The sequence below is a fragment of the Cupressus sempervirens genome, chromosome 4, assembly GCF_028749045.1.
Source record: "Cupressus sempervirens isolate cs-2001-9-10 chromosome 4, ASM2874904v1, whole genome shotgun sequence".
NCBI lineage: Eukaryota > Viridiplantae > Streptophyta > Pinopsida > Cupressales > Cupressaceae > Cupressus > Cupressus sempervirens.
The window spans coordinates 230,317,606-230,340,137 of NC_143121.1; the positions used below are offsets into that span (position 1 = coordinate 230,317,606).

General features: G+C 34.4%; 1 protein-coding gene across 1 annotated transcript; it reads right to left on the minus strand.

The window, feature by feature from the left end:
• Positions 1-390: 390 nt before the first annotated feature.
• Positions 391-20,425, minus strand: LOC149560833 (uncharacterized). Its single transcript, XM_089827694.1, has 4 exons — positions 19,937-20,425; positions 17,517-19,855; positions 1,257-1,401; positions 391-699 (listed from the first exon to the last, which is right to left on the minus strand). The coding sequence occupies exons 1-4, from the start codon at positions 20,423-20,425 to the stop codon at positions 391-393; spliced, it is 3,282 nt and encodes a 1,093-aa protein (XP_089683820.1).
• Between the last annotated feature and the right edge of the window lie 2,107 nt (positions 20,426-22,532).

A 22,532-nucleotide genomic window follows, 5' to 3' on the forward strand; every position in this document is an offset into this window, starting at 1 on the left:
GCGACAAATCAGAAGGGACTATGTGTGCTAGGTCAGAGTTCCTGTCGGCACGGCAAACACAGTCGGGCCTTACGATCACCACCGTCGGATCAGATCGGATCAACGGTAAGTGCCATCGCACTATGGAGGAGTTGCGCGAGGGTTATGACAATGACATCGCACCTTGGTGATGCGTGTTAGGTAGGGCCATGTCTCAAGGCGATGCCAGGTGTATCGACATGGAGGGCGAAAATATGAAGAACGATCAGTCCTCATGATCATCGGATTGGGTCGCATCGACGAATGGCACCATCTCACTATGGCGGAGATGCATGGATTTTATCATGGCGACATAGTGACCATCCGCCATGTGGATCGATAGGACCAAGTCTCACCAAGGATTGCCAAGTGTCATCCAGAGTGTGGTGCAGTTGCAGACATAGCGCCAAGTGGGATGGGTCTGATCGCGAATCGCAGAGTACGGTAGCTCAGAAGTTTCATGGTGACGGGCAAACAAGTTTCATGGCCTAGAAGTTTCAAAAAATGGTGAGGCGCCATGGCACCAACGGAAAACCCGTGCGTTTTCTGATGGCGACATAGCGCCCAAACGGAAAGTTCATCGTGGCAAGGAATGATCAGACGGATGGGTCCCAGTGGGTGCCGTGCAAGCGCAGTCGATGTGGTGAATCGGATGGGGACACATGTAAATCTCAGGGCACACTGTCAGTAGGCACTATGGTGCTATGGGAATTTGGTCTCGATTTCCACATAGCGACATGGCACCTAGCTGACATGTGGTCACTCTGCGGATCAGGTCTTGGGTTGTTAGCTAGTTTTTCAACAAACCAAATGAGGTGGTGCCATGTGTATGAGTCAATGCATGGTGTACAGCGGGCTCAGTAGTCTCAGCATGAATGGCGAGTCTTCACGATCGTCGGATTCGTAGGGATCTACGACTGGCGCTGTCTCGCTATCGAGACTTGCCTGGAAGTTAACGTCGGCGACATAGTGCCCGTGTGCCACGTGTCTTGGTGGGGCCACATTTCATGCCACCGGACCAATTAGATTCAAGTAGCCAACAGACCAACAAGGAGATGCCACGTACCAGCGGGCTCGACAATTCAATAGAGAAGGTGGGTCACGGGAGGTCAAGTTTTGTGACCGTTAGATTGGAAATGGATCGACAGCAGGCGCCATCTCGCCATGGCGAAGCTACAAGGTTTTTTGCATAGCGACTTGGCGCCCTTTCGCCACGTGTTGGTGGGGTCAAGTCTCACCAGGATGCGTCGTTGAAGTGGTGCCAAACAGAAGGGGACCTGTCGCACGGAAAGGGTGGTAAGCGCCCAGTCAAATGTAAAAGACTGCCAGGGTGGCAAGATCGAAGTTGTGATTGGCCTGCATGGCCCAGTTGGCTCGTCGAGCCTGTTTGACTGATCGATTATGATGGGTGCACAAATCATGAATGATGAGAAATCTGGGTTTTGCCACAATCTGATACTGGGATTAATTGCTACCAACTCGGAATGAATGCCAAGTGTAGGAAGACACTCCATCCATCCAGTCGATCCATCTACCATGTCAGGGAATGTTGTGGCACTGTTCTTGTCTTCTCCAAGCTCTTTCTCAGAGGGATATCAGATTTCTTGGTATGCAGGCCATGTTCAGATTAGATCTTTGATTGGATTCTCAGGATGGAAAGTTAATGCCAGTAGGTGAGAAGTGAATGTAATGCAGAAATCTTCAGTTATGCCTAATCTATAAAGGCAATTTGGTGGTCTGTTCTTAAGGTCGACTTGTCCTGATTTTCTTTGCTGTTGCTTGCAAACTTGCGGTGTAAAATCCCTGTCTCTGAGCTAGATAAACATCCTGTATCATCTCTTTCAGCCATCAACGTGTATGTGTAACGTTTTGCCTCTCGTTGATGCATTGGTGAGATCAGTGGTCTACATATTGTATCTATCTTTGGCCTATTGAATAATATACAAGTGAAATCTTCTATTCCTGGTATTATTTAGTTGGTCTCCAGATCTGTATGTGGTTGTTGGTAGATATAAGTCTAAATGAATGTATGACCTTGAATGTTACCCTAGTTCCATAGTGCATATATGGGCAGAAAATGAGTCTGAACACTCTGTTTTGGTGCATCACCGCCTTAGATTAGACTAGGTAGATTTGCTTTAATGCTCTCTTTCTCCCTTTCCCTTCTGATAATAGATAGGTGCGCCTTGACAGTAAGAGGAAGCCGGCCTTCTCCGGAGACTCAACCTCGCAATTCAAGTCCCACAGCTTGGAGGTTGTTTCTATGTTTCACTAGGTTTTCCTCGCGCATAGGCCTTGGACAAGGGTGCAAACCTAAGTGACAACAATATGATGAGTAGGAAGACTCAATGAGACGAAGCTTGAGAAGAAGACAAATAGTTAGAGCTGAAGTGATTAAAGCCATGTAAAAGGATAGAACTGAAGTGTGATCTGAAATCTGCAAAGTATGTTGTAAGTTATATCATATCAAAAAGCCATTATTTTTACTCTCTAGCAATTGTAATAGATAGTTTAAATCCTATGGAATTAGGTTGCTTTAATAGCCATGAGGTAAATCCTTTAACAGGGTGACATTCCAAGTGAATGTTCAAAAGTCCTTTAACCAGGCCCATTCCTAATAGATTGGTGAAATCCTCTAACAAGGTTACATTTAACAATGTGTTGTAAGCCTTTAACAAGGCAAGCTTTTAACATGGCATCACTTTAGAAGATTGAAAATCAAGTAGCATGTTATTGATGGTTTTTCTCAAATTGGGTTCCACGTAAATCATTGTGTCATGTGTTGATCTTGCATGTTTTATCTTTGCATGTTGATTTACTGTAACTTGCTAATATGGTTGATTTAAGTTTGGATGGATGAAAAGTGTATGGCTTCATTAAAAGTAGAGAAAAAGTATTATTAGGGCATTTGGACCTTGAAAAATTGATTCAGCCCCCCCCCCCCCCCTCCTCAGTTATTCTAAAAAATTCTAACACATAAGTCTCCTCATAATCTATTCCTTCTTGCTATGAGTAACCTTTACATACCAATCTTGCTTTGTTTCTTACAACTTCTCCTTGCTCATTCATCTTGTTCTTGAATACCCATTTAGTTCCTATCACATTCTTGTCTACTAGTCTAGAAACCAATTCCCATGGTCCATTCTTTTCTATCTAATCCAATTCCTTTTCCATAGCTTGTTTCTAGTAATCATCTTTGCATTCTTAGGTTCAACTTGAGATATCAAGTATAGTTCTTCATTCACTCTTATTCTTGTCATCATACCTTTTTTTTTGCTTCCGATGATCTATTTGGATGGGTGATTCTTTATCATGTTCTTTCCTGAAGTAGGAGTTGTTATCTCAACTCTTGGATTTACTAAAGGTTCCGAGATTTGTTCTTACCTTTGCTCTCCTTCATTCTGCAAATCATTGTTAGTCCTAAGAAATACCTCATCATTCATTGGCTTAGTAACAACATTATCATCTAAATTGTAATCAACTATTCTCTCTTATATTATGAATTTCTCATCAATTCTCACATTTGCACTTTCAATATTAGTCTTAGTTCTTTGATTATAACATCTATAAGCCTTGATTTTCAATGAATATCCAAGAAACATACCTTCATCACTTCTAGCATCAAACTTACCAATGTCATCATCTCTCTTCATGTAACACTTACTTTCAAATATTCTAAAATATTTAACTATAGGTGACTGACCAAACCAAAATTCATAAGGTGTCTTGTTTGTGTCCTTCCTAACTTGCACTCTCTTCGTAGTGTAGACTATTGTATTCACAACTTCTCTCCAAAATGTCTTGGATACATTATTCTTTGCTAACATGGCTCTTGCAGCTTCTATAATATACTTTTTCCTACTTTCTGCAATGTCATTCTATTTAGGGGTTCTTAGAGCTGATAGCTATCTTTTAATTCCATTTTCCTCACAAAACATGTTAAACTCATTTGAAGTGAAATCTCCTCCTCCATTTGATCTTAAACATTTAATCTTCACACCATATTCAGTCTCAACTCTATTCTTGAAGATTGTAAACTTGTCTAATGCCTCAGATTTCTCTTTACGAAATGCAACCCACATCATTCTAGAAAAATAATCAACTAGAATCATAAAATTCCTTTCACCATAGAATCCTCTAGTCTTTATAGGATTGCTAAGATCTGTGTGCACAATCTCCAACTTCTTTGTAGTGCTAAACTTATTGTTGGTAAAATAAGTTATGTTATGCTTTGCCAAAACACACTCCTTGCAAATTGTGTTAGTAGGCTTTACAATCTTCGGAAAATCTCTAACAACAAACATTCTACTTGTGCTCACAATACTATCAAAGTTTATACGATAGAATCTCTTATTCCATATCCAACTGTCATCTACCTTTGCAACCAAACATGTCATTTCGATAGGAATCAACTGAAATACATTACCTTTAGATCTGGTTCTCATTCCAATTACCTTTCCATCTTTATCTTTGATCATGCATGTATTATCTATGAATTGCAACTGATAACCTTTGTCTACTAGTTGTCCAACACTCAAAAAATTGTGCTTTAAACCATCAAAAAAGTATGCATCATCGGTATTAGTTACCATCAAGAGTTATAGATCCAATACCTTTTACTTGGCATGTTGCATTGTATCCAACTTTGACAATTCCTCCATCCTAACTTTTGAAGTCAACAATCTTGTTCATATTACTAGGCATATGATGTGAACAACCACTATCAATTATCAAATTAGATTTCTTCTCAACCTGTGATACCAAAGCTACCTTCTCTAGAATTTGTTCTTTAATTGCCACAAATCCAATTTCATCATCACTCGTACTTAATGCTTGTTCATCAAAATCATAATCTCCATTTGCATACAAACAATCTGTTGGACTAATAGCCAATGTTCCCCTTTGAGATTTGTGACATGGCTTAATTTCCTCTTGTGTTCTATAAGTCTAGTGGTTGTATTAGGCATTAACAAGTTGATCTTTTGGTGCAATGGCAACCCTAACTTGTAACAAGTGGTATCAAAGCCAGGTTATAGGTTTGAATCTCCTTGAGTAACATTGAGGGGGGGATTGTTGGACCAACCACCAATGTTCCCCTTCAAGATTCGTGACATGGCTTAACCTCCTCCTGTATTCTATAACTCTAGTGATTGTATCAGGCATTAACAGGTCAATCTTTTGGTGCAAAAACAACCCTAGCTTGTGACACAATCTCTATCCTTTCTAGGCTTATGATTTCCCTTATATTTTTTCCCCCTTTGAGGACACTTAGATGCATAATGACTATATTCATTACAAGTCCAACATTTAAATATTTTCTTACCTCATTTTCCTCTTCTTACTAGACAAGCTACTTCTTCATCAATATTTCTATCTTCCTCAGATCTACAACTGCTAGCAAAATCTCCTATAGCACTTGTGCTCCTTGATAGGTTAGGTTGAATATTCAAGGTGAGTAAAAGCACAAACTTGTATCACCCTTTTGTAAAGAAAAAGGCTAACAAAAGTATAATTGTTCACCTTCAATGACATAAAATTGGTATTATTATTTTGAATTTGGAAATAAAGTAAACTAATAAAATGTGTAGAAATGGATGAAGTCTAGGATTATAATTTTTAATAATTATTTGGAATAAGAATTGATATATTTTTCTAATTTTTTAGGTGCTGAAAAATGTTGAAAATTAGGGGTCTAGTTCCCACCACAAAACTATGTGGAAATAAACTTATTTCCCTTTGATCTTAGACTATGTTATAGATAACACATATATCTAGAATAATCAAAAATAAAATTTCACTTTAGACCTATATTTTCTCTTTAATAGGGATTGAAATCTCAACTCACCTAAAATTGATATTTTTCATCTCCCACCACAATTTTCAAAAAAAATCTATTCTAACAAAGAGAAAAATTATATATTCTAGAAGAGGATTCTCTCCTCTAGAATGTTATAAAAATTTTACATTTTTTTGATATGATCTAATATATTTTTCTTTCTCAAAACTGACATTTTTTTGAGTGTTAAAATGCATGGTTGTAGAATTTTTAAATTACAATATACTATATCTAATTAAAATACTATTTTACTCTATATGAGAATATTCTTGACTCTGAGCTCTATAAAATGGTATTTACATATTATTAAGAAAATATCATAAAAAATAGTAAGAGTTATTGAAATGCTACTTTTCTAAAATAATTCTATTTATGTAGTAATTGGATATAAACTAGTATAAAACATGCATTTACTTGACATTTCCAATTGAAAAAGTCTGAGACAATAAATAACTTAGCTAGAATAAATTTATCTAAATCATATGCTTTAAAAATATGTATTTTTAGATAGAAATACTCAAATCTAGACATTTTGATAAGTAAGCTTGAAAGGTGACACAACTTTGTACTTTTACCTAAGCACTAAAAGTTATCTCTGTTCTGGTCAATTCTCTAGATTGTCTAAGTTCATTCTCAACTACTTCAAGTCTTCCAAGTAATGACTCCTTTGTGAAATCTTTGGTACATGATATCAACAATTGTATCATCTAAGTTGCTAACTTGAATGGTGGAGTTAGAGTCTTAAATATCTTCCATATAACCTCATCATCTTCTTTGGTTCGTCTTTGAGCTTTAATACCTGCAGTAATTTCTAATATCTTGCCTATATATGTTCTTATAGATTCATCTTCCATCATCTTAGCATCTTGAAAAATACAAATCCAACTTTGTAGCCTCAACCTCTTAGAGTGTGCATCACCTTCAAAACTATTTTCCAAAGCTTTCCAAATGAAATGTGAAGTAGCAAGTGATTTTACCTGATTGTACTCAATTTTAGGATACTCCAAAGTATCTCCCATAACCTTGGGTGGTTATCACACTCAACTAATCATCCATACCAACTAGATCTTTTTTTTGTTCTTATGTCAGATGCCACAGAAGACATCAAACATGCTATGTTGACATCAATTACAAACTCAACAATGAATGTAACATATCATCATCTAACCAATCTTCCAACAATCTCTCCAATCTTCCAACAAATTGTCCATTTGGTGTTGGGCCATGCATGTTTTAAGTGTCGTGCACAAAGAAAATTCTTGGGCGCCAGTTTTGGTGTTGTCCCAAGAGTAAAAGAGTTATGAATGACATGTAATCTTGTTAGTATAGACTAATGTATATTTTGTATTGTAGGGGAATGATGGTTGTGGATATTTTAGGTGGGTTGATGATGTATTCTCTAAAAATGCACATAATGAAGGAAATGAGTGGAAAAAAGTTAGACACAAAAGGTGGCAAAGGATGACATTGCTTCAACAACTAAAGCTGAAATTTATGATGAAGGACATAGGTGTAAAATGTGGAAGGCACAAGAGGCTTAATTAATCTTTTTATGTTGCCTTCTATGTGTAATTATTTGCCTCTTATCCGCCCTTATATATTGGAACCTTATGCGACAATGACTTAATGAAGGTAGAATTTTACTACATGTTTTATGAGTTGCCTCAATATGTTTATTTTCTATAGGCATTTAGCAAATATTTGGTAATATCACCAAAATTTATATATTAATGTAGATTTATTTTTTTGGAGCACATATTCTCCATGTCTAGCACAATTTTAATGATAATAAATAAAATGACTTTAAAATCATATAATTTGTAAGGTGGGTATGTGCAGGATCATGGTGTGCCAAAAAGTTGCGATCTGAAAAATCTATAGTTGTAAAATATCTCAAACCATTTCAAAATCTATTCTAAATTTTTTCCCACCCACCCTAATACCAAATGAAAATAATGAATATCTTTATAAGGTCTATTACATCTTTTGATACCAAAACTATATGGTCAACTTCAAAAAATCCTAAAAATGTGCTTTTGGCCTGTTTTTATGTGAATTTTACTTCAAACATGTAGGTGAAAACTTCTTTTCACCAAAATTTGATGAAATGAAAAGGGTTTCTTAAGAATATTCTTATCTTTTCATAAATGTAAGGTTTGTCAAGTTATGAGTTTAGTAAGTAATTATTACTTATTTTCTAATGGAGTTACATATAAAGTGTTGACTGACACACTACTTGAAAAAAAAATATAACTTTCAAATGGTACAACATTTTTTTAAATCCAAAAGATGCATCACATTTTATGTTTCTTCTACTATAAGGGGGAAAAAAATTAATTAATTTTGTAGATTTTTGAATTAGTTAAGGTGGTCAGACACAAGATTTTTTTTTCCAAAAATACTAAAATAAAATATTAATTATTAATTTAGAATAAAAATAAACAAAAAATATGTGTCACATCTAGGCATGAATCTACTACTTATATCTAGAATATTATTAAAAAATATTATCATTTGATTTAGATTAAGGTGGTCAGACATATGTCCACTTCTTATTTTTGTTCTAAAATTTTTGTAATATTGCATTAAAATTCAAAATTTTGACCAATCAATTTTTTATTTTTTTGAAATAATTTCTAGTAGTTTAGAAACTAGATTCAATTTTCTAGAGATTCTTTTCTCTTAAATTTTTGATATAAAGTGAATAAAAAGTAGAAAATTGCATGTCAAGTTGACATAACCCTGCTTTTCTAAATTTTGATTGCCACTTAAGAGCATAGTTTAGTTGACCATGATCTTGCACATACCCAGGTACATTTAATCACATTTTTTTCACACAAAATGATGTATTAAAATCATATTTCTTTCATCTTAAAAAAATTATTTTAAAAAAACCTTATTCACATCGGTATTCAAATTCTATCAATGTGCAACCAAAATGAGGAAATGTGTATTCTCATAATGAATTCTTGGTGAACCAAATGGTCCCAAATCAAATTCCCAAAATTGTAATCTAGACTTTGAGTTCTAGAATCTCAAATCAAGGATTCTGAATGTCAATTTTGAAATCATATTCCAGAAACCAAATAGACCCTAAGCTCTTCAGTTAGCTATGGAGTTGCACCAAAATAATGACAAAATTTGATGTATGAATTATGAGTTACTGGTGCATGAAGTTAGCCTTGGTGTCTACTAGGTTTCTTTCACTACATATTGTTTCAAATATCTTGTATTGGTTCACTTGTGATGTAGTTCATTAAGTCCAATATTAAATGATGGCTTTTTGAAGTCCTTATAAATTGTCACCTTATTCAAAATATATCCAAATATTTAAAATACTATTGTGGTTAGGATTGTTAGTAAGGTTTACTGTAAGAATCTTGGTTAAGACAAGGGACTATCTCATGGTTAATACTATGTTCAGGGTTAGGATTTTGATTGGAATTAGATGTAGGAATAGGTTAGTTTGTAGTTATAATTGAGATACATATTATTGTTAGAGTTAGGAAAATAGTTTAGGGTCATGATTAGGATAAAGATTGTGTTTATAGTTTGAGTAATGGAGCATGATATAGTTAGGTAAGGAGCATGATTACATTTGTACAAATATATGGAAAATGATAAAATAATAATTTTTTTTATAATTCACCTTCAATATCTATTTGGTGGACCTATTGCATCCTAAGGTACGATTGGTAGTTTTATGAATAGTTTGGTTTTTCATTTAACATAAAAAAGAATTGGCTACTCAAATTTTCCACCAATGTAGTCAAAATATTAAACTAACCAGGGTAAGTGCAATAAGTAGGGTCTCACTTTTGGGCAAAAGTGGAAGTATTTTTCCTATTTTAAAAATTTCTTGTCAATTGATGTCAAAATTTGAGGTATTTAGAGATTAAATATTGAAAAACTTTAGAAATAAAAATTCTAGTGTTCAAAATTTACTTTTTCAATATGTAATTTACTTTTGTACCCATATGATAGATTTTTTTTTATATGGATCTTTAAAAACCTCTTTTTCAAAATGCCTATTTCAGAACCATACTACAATCATGCACAAACACCATAATTTGACACAAATAAATGATTTTTTGTAAATCCTTTTGAAAGAAGTTACCTAACACACCAAAGATTGATGATAATATTTTTTCCTTAACTTTTTATTGAATAACTTTTATTATTAATTTTTAATTGACTATAAAGGTAAATTTTAAAACCTCGCATGTATAGACACCATAATTTGATCAAAATTTCACTTTTTTCAAAAATCCTTTTAACTTAAAAGGAATTGTATGTAGATTGATGACATATAAATCAATTTAAGGGAAAAAAAAAAGAATAAAAAAGTTAATAAAGATTTAGTGAGTCTAGCTATTTTAGATTTAAATACCACCTTTGATTAAAAAATAATGAAAAAATAGTAAATAAAATCAAGCACTATAAAATTTATATTCCTGAAATCAAGATAGTGAGAACTCTAATGGGTTTTAGTTTCATAAAACCTTTTGATTGGGAAGATCCTCTAAAAATTATGGCAAGGCATGAATTTGTCAATTCAATTGCTTAGCCAAATCTTGAGAGTTCAAGGCATAGGCTTGGTCTCACTAAGCTTATTGTGAACCAAAATCTAAAGCAGGAGAAAAAAATCTTGCCCTAGGTTGTAAGAAATGGGCACCCATTATTTCAAATTCAAAAAATAGATGCCCATTTTGAAATTTTCAAATTAACATTTAAAATCCCCAAAAAACAAAAAAAATGTTTTTTTAAATGGGCACCCATTTTTTAAAAATTCAAAATTTTTATTTTAAAAAAAAATAGAAAATGGGTACCCAATTTTTAAAAAACAAGTGCCAATTTTTTGAATTTCCAATCGAGCACCTAAGCCTTAAATGGGTGCCCATTTCTCAAAGAGCACAATCTCAATCCATAGACTTCTGTGGAATTGAGACCCAACTTCTTGTTTCTACCCACAAAATTAAGAATTTTATGACTAAAAAATTCAATAACAAAATCTCATATTTTTTCTCTATATTCATTCATCAAAGTAAATACTTCCAAAGGTCACAATGTGAAAAATTAATATGATTTTGAGACAAACATGATAATACTCTAGTGATATTTTTTTAACATACAAGGGATGATACTTGGATAAGGGGGAAAACTGTATTTGAGAATCAAACTTCAGTGATTGTTAATGGGCCCTTGGTCTACTAGTGAAGTTGAAAGGTTCTTAAATAGGACCATTAGGGATCAAGTTTTGCAGACTGTGTGGCTTTGACATTGAAAAGGGATGAAGCCTAGATCAAGGCCCAAATCAAGGCCTAGATCATGCCTCAAGTGAACTCAGTAGAATGGATACCCCTTAGTCCTTGACTCTTAACTGAAGAGTTTCAAGTGTAAGGCTTGTGCTCTTGCACTAGGTAGCTACAAATATTTTGTGGAGGACCTCCATTAAAAAAAATTCAAATTGAGTGATTATTTAGTTGATAGGCTATTTACTAGGGAAATATCAGCCATGAAATCTTCATGTCTGAGTCAGAATTTTTTTTGTAGCTGGTAGCATCAGGAAATTAGGTTAGAAAGCTCACTAATTTTATCTTGGTGATTTTGTATTTTGTGATTTTTCACCATTTTCAACTAGACAATCTGTTATAGTTAACATACTCTGACACATTTATAGAGACTTTATTGTTATCATCGTCATCCTTTCCATAGGGGAAACCATTGGCCCATATCTTACAACCCAAACTCAAAAGCAAATCCCTAATGCTACTTATGATTAAATGCCTTCCTTCTCCCACCCTAATAAATCTAAATTCCCCATATCTAACACCGTTTAATGTAAAATCTTTAGTTTAGGGAAAAATCTATGTTGATGATTTTGGGTAACTCTATGCTGCAGTGTTATTTCACTAGAGACTTCCCTTTATTAGCCAATGTTGACACAACTCAAAACTATACAATCAAGGTTAAGGCATTTCTTCTTCATCCTTGCTAAGGTTCTATTTTGAATGATTGATTATTATAAAAGTACAATTGTTTTAAGAGAGATTTGATTTCTAAATATGTGTAAAATAGTTAAAATTGATTTAATTTGTCTAAACTTAATTTCTTCCTTAGTATGTCATGTTTAAGGGTGGCCTTTTATTTTGATCTTGAACTTTAATTTGTGTGTGTGCGTGCGTGCGTGCGTGCGTGCGTGCGTGCGTGCGTGTGTGTGTGCGTGTGTGTGTGTGTGTGTGTGTGTGTGTAAGTAGCAAGCCACTAATACATTAAAATAATCTGATTAAAAGGCTCAAGGAAGAAAGAACAAAAAAATAAAATCTCTAATCATTACTAGGGTAAAAGTACAAAGATGTGTCACCTTTTAGGCTAACTTATCAAAATGACTAAATTTGAGTATTTCTATCTAAAAATAAATTTTGTTCAAACATATGATCTAGATAAATTCATTCTAGCAAAGTTATATATGGTCTCACACTTTTCCAACTGGAAATGTCTATTAAATTCATGTTTTATACTATTTTGTGTCCAATTACTAAAGAAATAAAATTAATCTAGAAAAATGGTGTTTCAATAATTCTTACTATATTTTATGATTTTTTTTTAATAATATATAAACACCATTTTATTGAGCTCAGATTCAAGAATATTCTCATATAGAGTTTGTAGTGTTTTAATTAGATATAGTATATTATAATTAAAAAATTCTATGAGCACAAATTTTAACACTCAAAAAGATGTCAGTTTTGAGAAAAAAAGAATTAAATGATATCAAAAAAATTTAAAATTATATTACATTCTAGAGGAGAGAGTCCTCTTCTAGAATGAATAATTTTTCTTCTTGTTAGAATAAATTTATTTTGAAAAATATGGTGGGAGATGAAAACTATCAATTTTAGGTGAGTTGAAATTTGAATAATTATAAAAGAGAAAATATAGCTCTAAAGCTGATTTTTCTTTTTGATTGTTCTAGCCATATATGTTATCTATAACATAGTTTGAGATAAAAGGGAAATAAGTTAAATTCCATATAGTTTTGTGGTGGGAACTAGACCCCTAAATTTTAGCATTTTCCAACACCTAAAAAATTAACAAAATTTATCAATTCTTATTCCAAATAATTATCAAAAACTATAATCCTAATCTTCATCAATTTCTACACATTTCATCAGTTTACTTCATTTTCAAATTTAAAATATTAATACCAATTTAATGCCATTGAAGGTGAATGGTTATAGTTTTGTTAGCCTTTTCCTTTACAAAAGGCTGACATAGGTTTGTTCTTTTACCCATGAAGTACAAGGAAAAGAGAAATAGAAACAATGAGTTCAAAAAATACCCTTATAAAATGGACTACAATTTGACCATGACATCATTGAAAATACGATCCATATGAAACAATCCATTGAGACACCTTTATAATAATAGAATACATATATGACTAAGCAATATCTCGTTGAAGAACAAAAAGACATAACAAAATTTATATGAAATGTGAAATATTATCATAAAGATAAATATTTACATCGTATAAATGCATATCATAAGTCCCACAATTTGAAACAACTATATAAACATATCAACAACCCCCTATATGAGCATCATATTTCAAAAAATAATTGAAATCCCATATAATTGTCACTATTCCCAGAACTAAAGCAAGTACAATACATCATGCATCACCACTTGGAAAACAAAAACCACCACCCAAAATTGTGTTCTAAAAACCATCCTAGAGCTAAGTGACTAAAAGAAACCAAAATATCTAATCAAAATTGGCACATATCTAATGAAGCCTACAAACCTAGAAAATTAGATATGATATTTAAAACACATATACTTATCTCAACCTTTTTTCTTCTTCTCTTAATTTAAGAGTGAGAATATATCCTTGGGATTAACATTATTGACTAAAGATCTTTTGAAGCATTAAACATTAAGCATAATTTCTCTTATCTTAGATTACATTCTTCACATGTGTAATATTCCAATTCCATATAGTTTATTGAGATTTATAATGTTTCCTTCCATTTAATATTTGAGTCCCTAAATATGATTTAGAGACCTGTAGATTTATTGGTTTATGCTTCAAGTTTACAATTATGTGCCAACAAGTTTAAATTTAGATATAGAAGTATGATGAATGATACTAGTCCCATGACAATGAATTTTTGAAAGCTCAATATATCAACCCCATGTGAAGATTCAAGTTGATATAGTCAAGAATTTCTCCCAACTATTTAACAAAATGCCACATAGAACTGACAAAGCAATGTGATTGTTGGATATGCACAATAAGGTCATTAGAATGAAGCGTTGAGAGATTTTTTAAAATGTGGAAATTTTTTATGAAGCATCCAAAATCACATTTATAAGTCACTCTAGGGCTTGTTTGGGATTTACAAATAGGATATGAGTGAACAAGTTCAATGATTTATTAGTTAATAATGGCTTAAGGACTCAAGAGGCTTAGGGGTGCGTCCTTATTTATATGTATGTGAAATGTGGAAATTTAGAGTATGCACACATTTATTTTTGATGAAATATTAAGTTATAGTATGGTTCAGGGAATACAATTATAACAACATATTTAGAGTGATCTAAGAAAGGAAGCTTAAATAGTTTTGTATCAAATGAAATATGTAGGAATGCCAACATATTTGTATATATATATATATATTGGTGTAAATGCTTTCTCCTTATTCATTTCCTTGCACAACCCCATACCCAACCACCCCGCTTTTTGTTCATCATTCTCTAAATGTGTTTTAATATTTTGCTATTGTTGTCATATAATTTTTTTAAGGATATATACATGAATGTATGTATGTATTCTCATTCTCTCACACATATATAAGATCCAAATATATACATATAATGTCGTATTATATATACAAATGATCTTGTCAATGAGACATAAACTATAAGGTGACTATTTGTTTTTGTTTGAAATTCTAGTAGGTGCATGATTAGAAGAATTTTGGCCTTTTTTTTTCTTTGTAAATTACAACATTTCAAGTCAAAATGTAATGATTTTTTCCAATGAAGCTACACTGTCAAGATCTCCACCCCTTTATAATAAGATAACATATTTAGTAACTGATGACTTGTGCACCACAAAGGAGAAGATTGTGAAACAAATCTATGTTGAGACTGAGACTATAATTATGAATTCCACTTTAATAAAATCTAGAATGAGAGACATATATCATGAATAAACAACAATTTTGGTTCCTTGTATGTATAGAAATGTATATGATTGATTTTCAATATGAAAACAAAATTGTAGAGCATGATTCTTGATTAGAATAAGATTTAGGATTGGGTGGAGTGCACTTTGAAGTGATAGTTTAATGCAAAATTTCAAGAGTATGCTAATGCACAAAAATGTATTGGTCATGATCTTTAAATTATACAAGGTAAAATGAGTGATGAGTAATTGATGTTCTTGTTTAAATGTAATAATATCAAGTATACCAATATGTCAAGAGTAGACTCCATATCAAATCAATTAAATTTTTTGTAGTGCAAATACAGACTACAATGAATATCAAGTGAATATAATTTTAAAACATGGGGGAGATGCATCAAGAATGCCAAATCATGTTGGATTCTTGGAATGTAAGTAGGTTTATAAGATGAAATTACAAGTAATGCTATATAGTCAATTCAAGGTTAGAACATAGTGTAAGTATAAACATCTCACATCTTTTATATATTTTTGTGGCAAAAAAAGCTGACAATAAAGGAAGAAGAATTTTTTTCTTTAAAGTAAAAATTTTTAATTAAAATAATAATTTATTTCACATAGTTTCTTGTATGTGTTTTTATTAAAAATATATCACATAATTTCAACTTTTAGTGGTCTTTCAAGCACCCTTAGATATCTAAGTTAATTCCATCAAGACATACCTGATATCATAACATGGATAAGAATGACTTGTGTTTCATTATATGGGCTAAAATTTTAGCAAGTTTCTTAATCATTTAAATTATTTACAAAATCATATGAAATTATTTTTTAAGAAATACCCCAAAACTATTATCTAGAAGTTAATGAATTAAATTTTTTTGGGAGTAGCAATTAATTTCATCAAATGAATAATATTACAATGAGATGATGTTGGTCTTAATTTTTGCTTAATGAGATGAAACATGGAGGAAATTGATTCATATATGCAAAAGAAGAAAAAAGACAAGTATTAAATAGGCCTTATAATCTTGATGATGTAGGTAAAGCTACACCATATATACAATTACACACTAAGGACAAAATGGTTTTGAGAGGTTGAAAGCAATTGACTCAACACAGGTCTAATTTGTACACCTTCGCTTTGAGTTAAATCATATAACTAGACACATTAGTCCCAAATTATATGATTCATAGTACACCTTCACTTTACAATAATATGTAAAATGTGAGAAATGATGTGCCTTTGTGTTAATCATATAATTTGTGATTAAATAAACAAGACCCTAGTGAAAGATTCAACTTGATTGACCAAGATGACTTGGAGTTTACATGTTCTTTGATGCTTAGGATAACCTAGACTATTTGTAGATGAAATCAAATCATGATGTGGATACATTATGTGCTGCAACGAATAAATTCAAAAGCTAACCTAATTGAAAAGATATATCGTTCACACATAATATTGCCATGTGGGTGGGAACAAATTGTATTATGATGAATGTTAATTAGAATAGAATGAAAATTTAAAAACTAATCCATAACTAATATACAAATTTGTAGGTCAAGCTCTTTTTTATATTTCAAAAATACAACACATAACATAATATATCATGTTCAAATATATATATATATGAAATACGAAAATTTATTAAAAAAATCATTATATTGTATTTAATTCATTAAAATATAGAATCGATAAAATTAAATTAAAATTGAAACGAATAAAAGCCAGCAACCAACTAGTTAGACCTTGTGTACACGCATATTTACATTCATAACATAATCAGCTTCAGTACATTAAGGCCCCGTTTGGTTGCTGGAATATGAGTGGAATAGGAAAACGAAATTAGAATATGTTTTATATTTGTTGTTTGGTAAGCTCAATCGGAATTGGGAATAGGAAGACATATTCCAATTTTGCCCCTAAAATGAGCATATGTCTATGCCAAAAAATATCTGTTATTGGAATAGGCCATTTCCATTCCCATTCCGATTTTCCATTAAAAAATATTTTTTAATTTATTTTTTATTTTTTATTTTTCAAAATTTAAAAAAAAAAAAATTTTTGATTTTTTTTTTTTTGAAATTTTTTTTTTTACTTTTACTTTTTGAATTTTTTTTGTTAAATTTTTTTTAATAACATTTTTTAAAATTATATCTATTTGTTTAAAAAAATGAAAATGAAAATGAATTAACTAAAAAAATAATAAATTAAAAAAAAAATTAGGAAAAATGTTTTTAAAAATACAAAACTTAACCTTATTCCTATTCTATTTTTGTACAACCAAACAATAGATTAACATATTCCCACTCGAATTCCAATTGCACCAAACATGATTAGAATTGCCTATTTCTATTCCCATTCCATTTTTCTATTCTAATTTTCTATTCGTATGCCAGCAACCAAACGGAGCCTAATGGAAAATTTGATTATTCAGGATTTGAAAGTTACATTCATTTCACTACCTCATTTCTCCATATTTCAATCCGGATTGGTGGAGGTAAACGACGGCAGGCAAAACCATGGCGGAAATCGATCCAAATCTTATATTTCCTTGCTGGGAATAGCGATCATAGACATAGCTATATATTTGGGGAAGCAGACACAGCGCAGTGATCCCAACGTAATAGGATTTCCTCAGAGGTCTACCATTATATTTCCATTCAGAAATCCAAAAGACTTGAGGAAGCAAGAAAAAGTCCTGAATCAATACCACATATGGCCTGACTGCCTCCTTCCAATCCATCTTCACACACGCAGTCTCCCCAAAGTAATGGGGAAGAGAGCCGAATTCGTCTGTAATATGACAACGGGGTTTAGCAATGCCAGCAGAAAACTCAATGACGAAACAAATGGTGTACATAAACCCACAACAGAGAAGCACCCATTTTTCGCTGGGTACTTGTCTTACAAGAAGGCGAAATTGCCAAACAGTTTGGAAAAGTTTTACTGTGAATGTAAATGCAAGCAATAGCATGGCATTGATTAGGATATGAAACAGGGGAGGAGGTTTTTGTTCCATTGGGCAGATATCATGCCTCTCTTTAGAAGGGGGATCTGAGCTTACAAAAGAGAAGTGATCTATCCCAGCTGTGAGAGAAATAGCGAATGTCAGAGCTTGTATGCCCACCATTACAAGTGAAATATATGGAGCCGATTCTGCATTGCACCTTACATACACCAATTGAGTTGCTATAGAAGCAGTTGCAAGACAGAGACACAAAATGTTCAGCACGGGCTCCAAAATTCTGGCAGGAATCACCTCTTCTGTCTCTCCAATGTAGGAAATTGGTGCTGTATGGAACACCACTGGTTTGAAATGGAGCGGATCGCTCCCTATTCTGTTGCTTCTGATTGACACTTTGACTGACCGATCTATCAAAAGCCTGAAGTTCTTTGGTGGGTATTGTAATTTTAGTTCAATTTCACAATCAAGGCCATCTTCTACATGAATGCTAGTATTGCTCTGAAGAATTTCTTTAAGAGCCCGAATGTCACGGCAGCCTACAAGATTCATCTTGCCCGTTTGCGGATCGTACACGCCCTCAACGGATAGCTTGAACAGGGGAAGAACAATTCCCTGCAATTTGAGCTGCGCTGCCACTTTGAGCAACGGCCTTTGTTCTTGAGATGTTTGGTCTTCCATCAAGATGCAAGATTGGCTTCCATGGTTGAAACCATATGACGTCTCTGACATATCCAACCCCGCAAATTTCTCAATCGCTATGATATCCAAATCCATCATAGCTTTTGAGTTCACTACACCGGTAGCGATGGCTGAATGCAGTGATAGATCTCTGCCTAAGATATAAAAGCTGTTTCTTGAGCGTCCTACTTTTTTCCAGGGATACCTGAATAAATATATCCGCATCAGATCAGCAATAGTCTCTGCACCTTTTCCCTCCATGACAAATTCTGCAGTGCTATTCTGGGCGTAGTGGTATGACATTTCACGATAGAGACCATAAGGCAGAGATATACGAGGTTGTATCGGGTGCTCAAAGGTGAGAGGATAAAAGGACTCAGACGAATCTCCGTAAATGCTAGAAATAAAACCCACTACCATATTGCGCTGCTTGAGTGAAAGAGATCTTGGAATGTAGAGACAAACTAGAAAATCACAAGCAGGAGCAGGGGAAAGGGTAGATGCAAGGCATCCCACCAAACAAATCTTACCAGGGGAGGTTTTTCTCCATGTTCCTTGGATCATCATAGTGTTTTGCCTCTCTCGGACCGATCCCGATCCAAAACTCGCAGTTTTGTGTTCTCCTGCAGGCCAGACACCAATAGCAGCACTGATATTGAAATCTGAATCATCAGCGAATTCAAAGCATTCAAATCTTTGAATAAAAATCTCGGAGCTGCTGAAGCCTCCTTGATTGGAGAAAGGACCAATCTTGTTACAATAATCTACCGGGCCCTTGCATTCCCAATTAGGGATTCCCTCCAAAGTCCAATACTCAATTAACGACCTCACCAATTCGCAGCACTGATATTTCCCCCGGTACAATTCAAGGTCTGTGAACTTTTTCTCATCAACCTGTGCATTGTAGGCTCTTTCCACCATGCTATCTGTAATGAACTTGTAGGGCGGCGTGTAATCAAGTGGACAACTGACATCGACAGGATCAAAGAAGAGGGGATCATCTAAAGCGCGGACGCTTGTCAGTCGGCCAGCAATGTTTCCTGCAGTTAGCCCAATGCTTCGGGGAATCTGCAGGCGAAGTAGAAATTTATCATCTTCAACCAGCGCAGGCGACGACCACTCGTAGCGAGCAGAAGCATTGATGTGTTGCAGGGGCCTCTTCGATTAACCCAACATACACAGCTTGTGATCACCACTATTTGACTCTACGTAAATCCCTTGGAAGCTAATGCAAAGTACACTTCTTCCCATGGGCTGATCGTTTTCAAAGCCTGTCCAGGCCTCATCATTATTGACAACGCTGCTTTCATTAGTGGATATGCGCAAGCATAGGGATGCGGTGAGATTCGCAACTTTCGTTTTGAAGTCAGGCTGATGAAGATTTGAGTTGTGGGTATTTAGATCTAAAAGAGCTACTTTGAAAATTTGGCCCGGCTGTTGGAAATGTAAAGGCAAAAGGGGCGTAGATCCATTATTATGCTGCTTCCATTCTCCAGAGAATGGAAGGGAGAGTTCTTGTGGAATCCACCAACGACTATCAAGCGGACGTGGGGACGCTTCACTTGCAACAGATGCACAGTGCTCCTCAACTTCTTCAAAACGATTGAAAGTTGTTGGAAAGAATATCTCACGTTGGATCTTTGGTTCGCCCACAGAAGCTGTGATGTGGGAATGGCTGGCGTTTTCCAGCAGCAGGCGAGCCACTCCTAAGATGAGAATGAATACCATCACTAGAGCATGCCAAATCCAATGACTTTTCACCTTCATTTTGTGAAAATCTCAAAGAGCAAATGGCGTCAACGCAGTGGATGAACAATGGAACTGCCTATAATGGCTCAATTGCTTGACAGAAGAAACGGCTGCAATATTATAATTAGTAATTTCAACGATATGGACTATTTCAGCTGGCGGGCTTCACATGCGAGATTGGTAATTTACATTGCTTTTCAAATAGGAAGTCGAGGATGGGAAATGACTTCATCAGATTGAGAGGAGCGGGGCAACGCTTGAGTTGGACTTCTTTTGTGACTGGGCACGACATTTCCGTTCGAAACGGCTTGTGGTAATATTATTTATTTGAAAGGCCTGTGTGGTCCATGTAGGTTTTTAAGTTGACCGAAGACTACTTCTAACATACGTCTAAATTAATGTTATTTTAATGTTATTATATTATTAAGCAACTTCTAATATAGGTCATCCAAACACGGGCATCTTCAGCAGGAGCCATCTTTGCAGGCAACTAAAACGTAGTTTCATCGAATAAGTTTTGTCCCCTTCGCCATTAATATCCTCCCGTTTCGGACCACATTTCCAATATAAAAAGCTACATGGGCCACATAGCTGCCCATTAGAGCATGCTCATTTTATCGCAGAAGAGTTGACTAAATTTCAAATAAATAATGTCTCTGGAATCTGATACTGGAATACCCCGCCGTTTCCGACGGAAGTGCCATGCTCCGTATGTTCAAAACTTCGAACGAGTCCGTGTATCGAATTATTTCGTACATTTCACTCTGTTAGAAAACCAGCAAAAAATTTCAATCTCACATGCGAAACCCACTGGCAGAAATCGTCTTGACAATATGCTCTCCTGTTTTTATCCGGCTTAAACATCACACATTAATGTTTCATTTCTAAAGTAAAAGTGTTAAACAGTCAAAATTTGACTTACTTTTTCAACTTAATTTCTTGGTTCGTGTATGATGTTTAAGGCTGGCCGATAAAATACTAAAAAATTCTTAACCTGTTTAGTATATTATTTGACAACTATGGTGGATAACTCAAGTAACCCAGCTGTTTTATTCTGTCAAATCCTTGGCAGGATGAGCAAGAAATTATAGAGAGATCAAAACCCATTGGTAAGCAAGATGTATCACACAGTGCACTCAGGTTGAAGAAAATGAAGCTCAAGAATTTTTGACATGGCCGACTGATGGGAGTCGTCATAATCATCGCTGCAGCTTGCCTGCTGTTGAAAAATGAGAGTCTTTCCCGGTGTTCACTGTTTGCAGAGGCAGCTCATCATTTTTCACAAGTTGTTGAGGAGCAGTGTTCATCTTTTGCAAGAGAGGCAACTCCCTGCTCGGAGAATGATGGCACTTGGCTCTTTCATCTTCCAAATGAATTCACTCGTCCGCTCTCTGGACAATGGGAGCAGCAGAAGGGCTCTGCGCCTCTTTTACCATTACTAACACATTCCCATGATCAACATGAGTGAGGAAAATGTTTTGAAATTGGCTTCTTTATCTCTGTATCCCCGACTCACAGATTTCCTCTGCTTCCAAATTTCCAAAGTTGCGAGTTTTACCGCATCCCTGTGCTTCCACATATCCAATAGCAAAAGAAGTCTATTCCATAGCAATGTCTGGAAATCAGCGAGGACGTGTAACTGAGCTCTGCATTAGTTTCCAAGGAATTTTCACATAAACCAATGACGGTGAACAAAATCTGTGTTTGTTGGGGCGATCGAAGGTGCCCCTGCGGCATTTCAATGCTTCTTTTCACAACAAGTGGTTGGCGCCTAATTCACTGGAAGATCATGATGACCAAATTCTACTTGGCATGTGAATTCCGCCAAGCGATGGACTGACAACCAGAAAGATTGTTGCACAATTGACAAGCTTGCGTGCTTCAGATCATCCAATGTTCTTTGATCTTGTGGACATCGCCTTCCTACTCGATTACTCGCCGCCGTACAAATTCATTACTGAGAACATGGTGGAAAGCGCCTGCAATGCACTGGTCCATGAGGAAAAGTTCACAGATCTGGAGTTGTATCAAGGAAAAAATCAACAGTGCGAATTCTTAAGGTCGTTATTGGATCATCGGAGTTTGG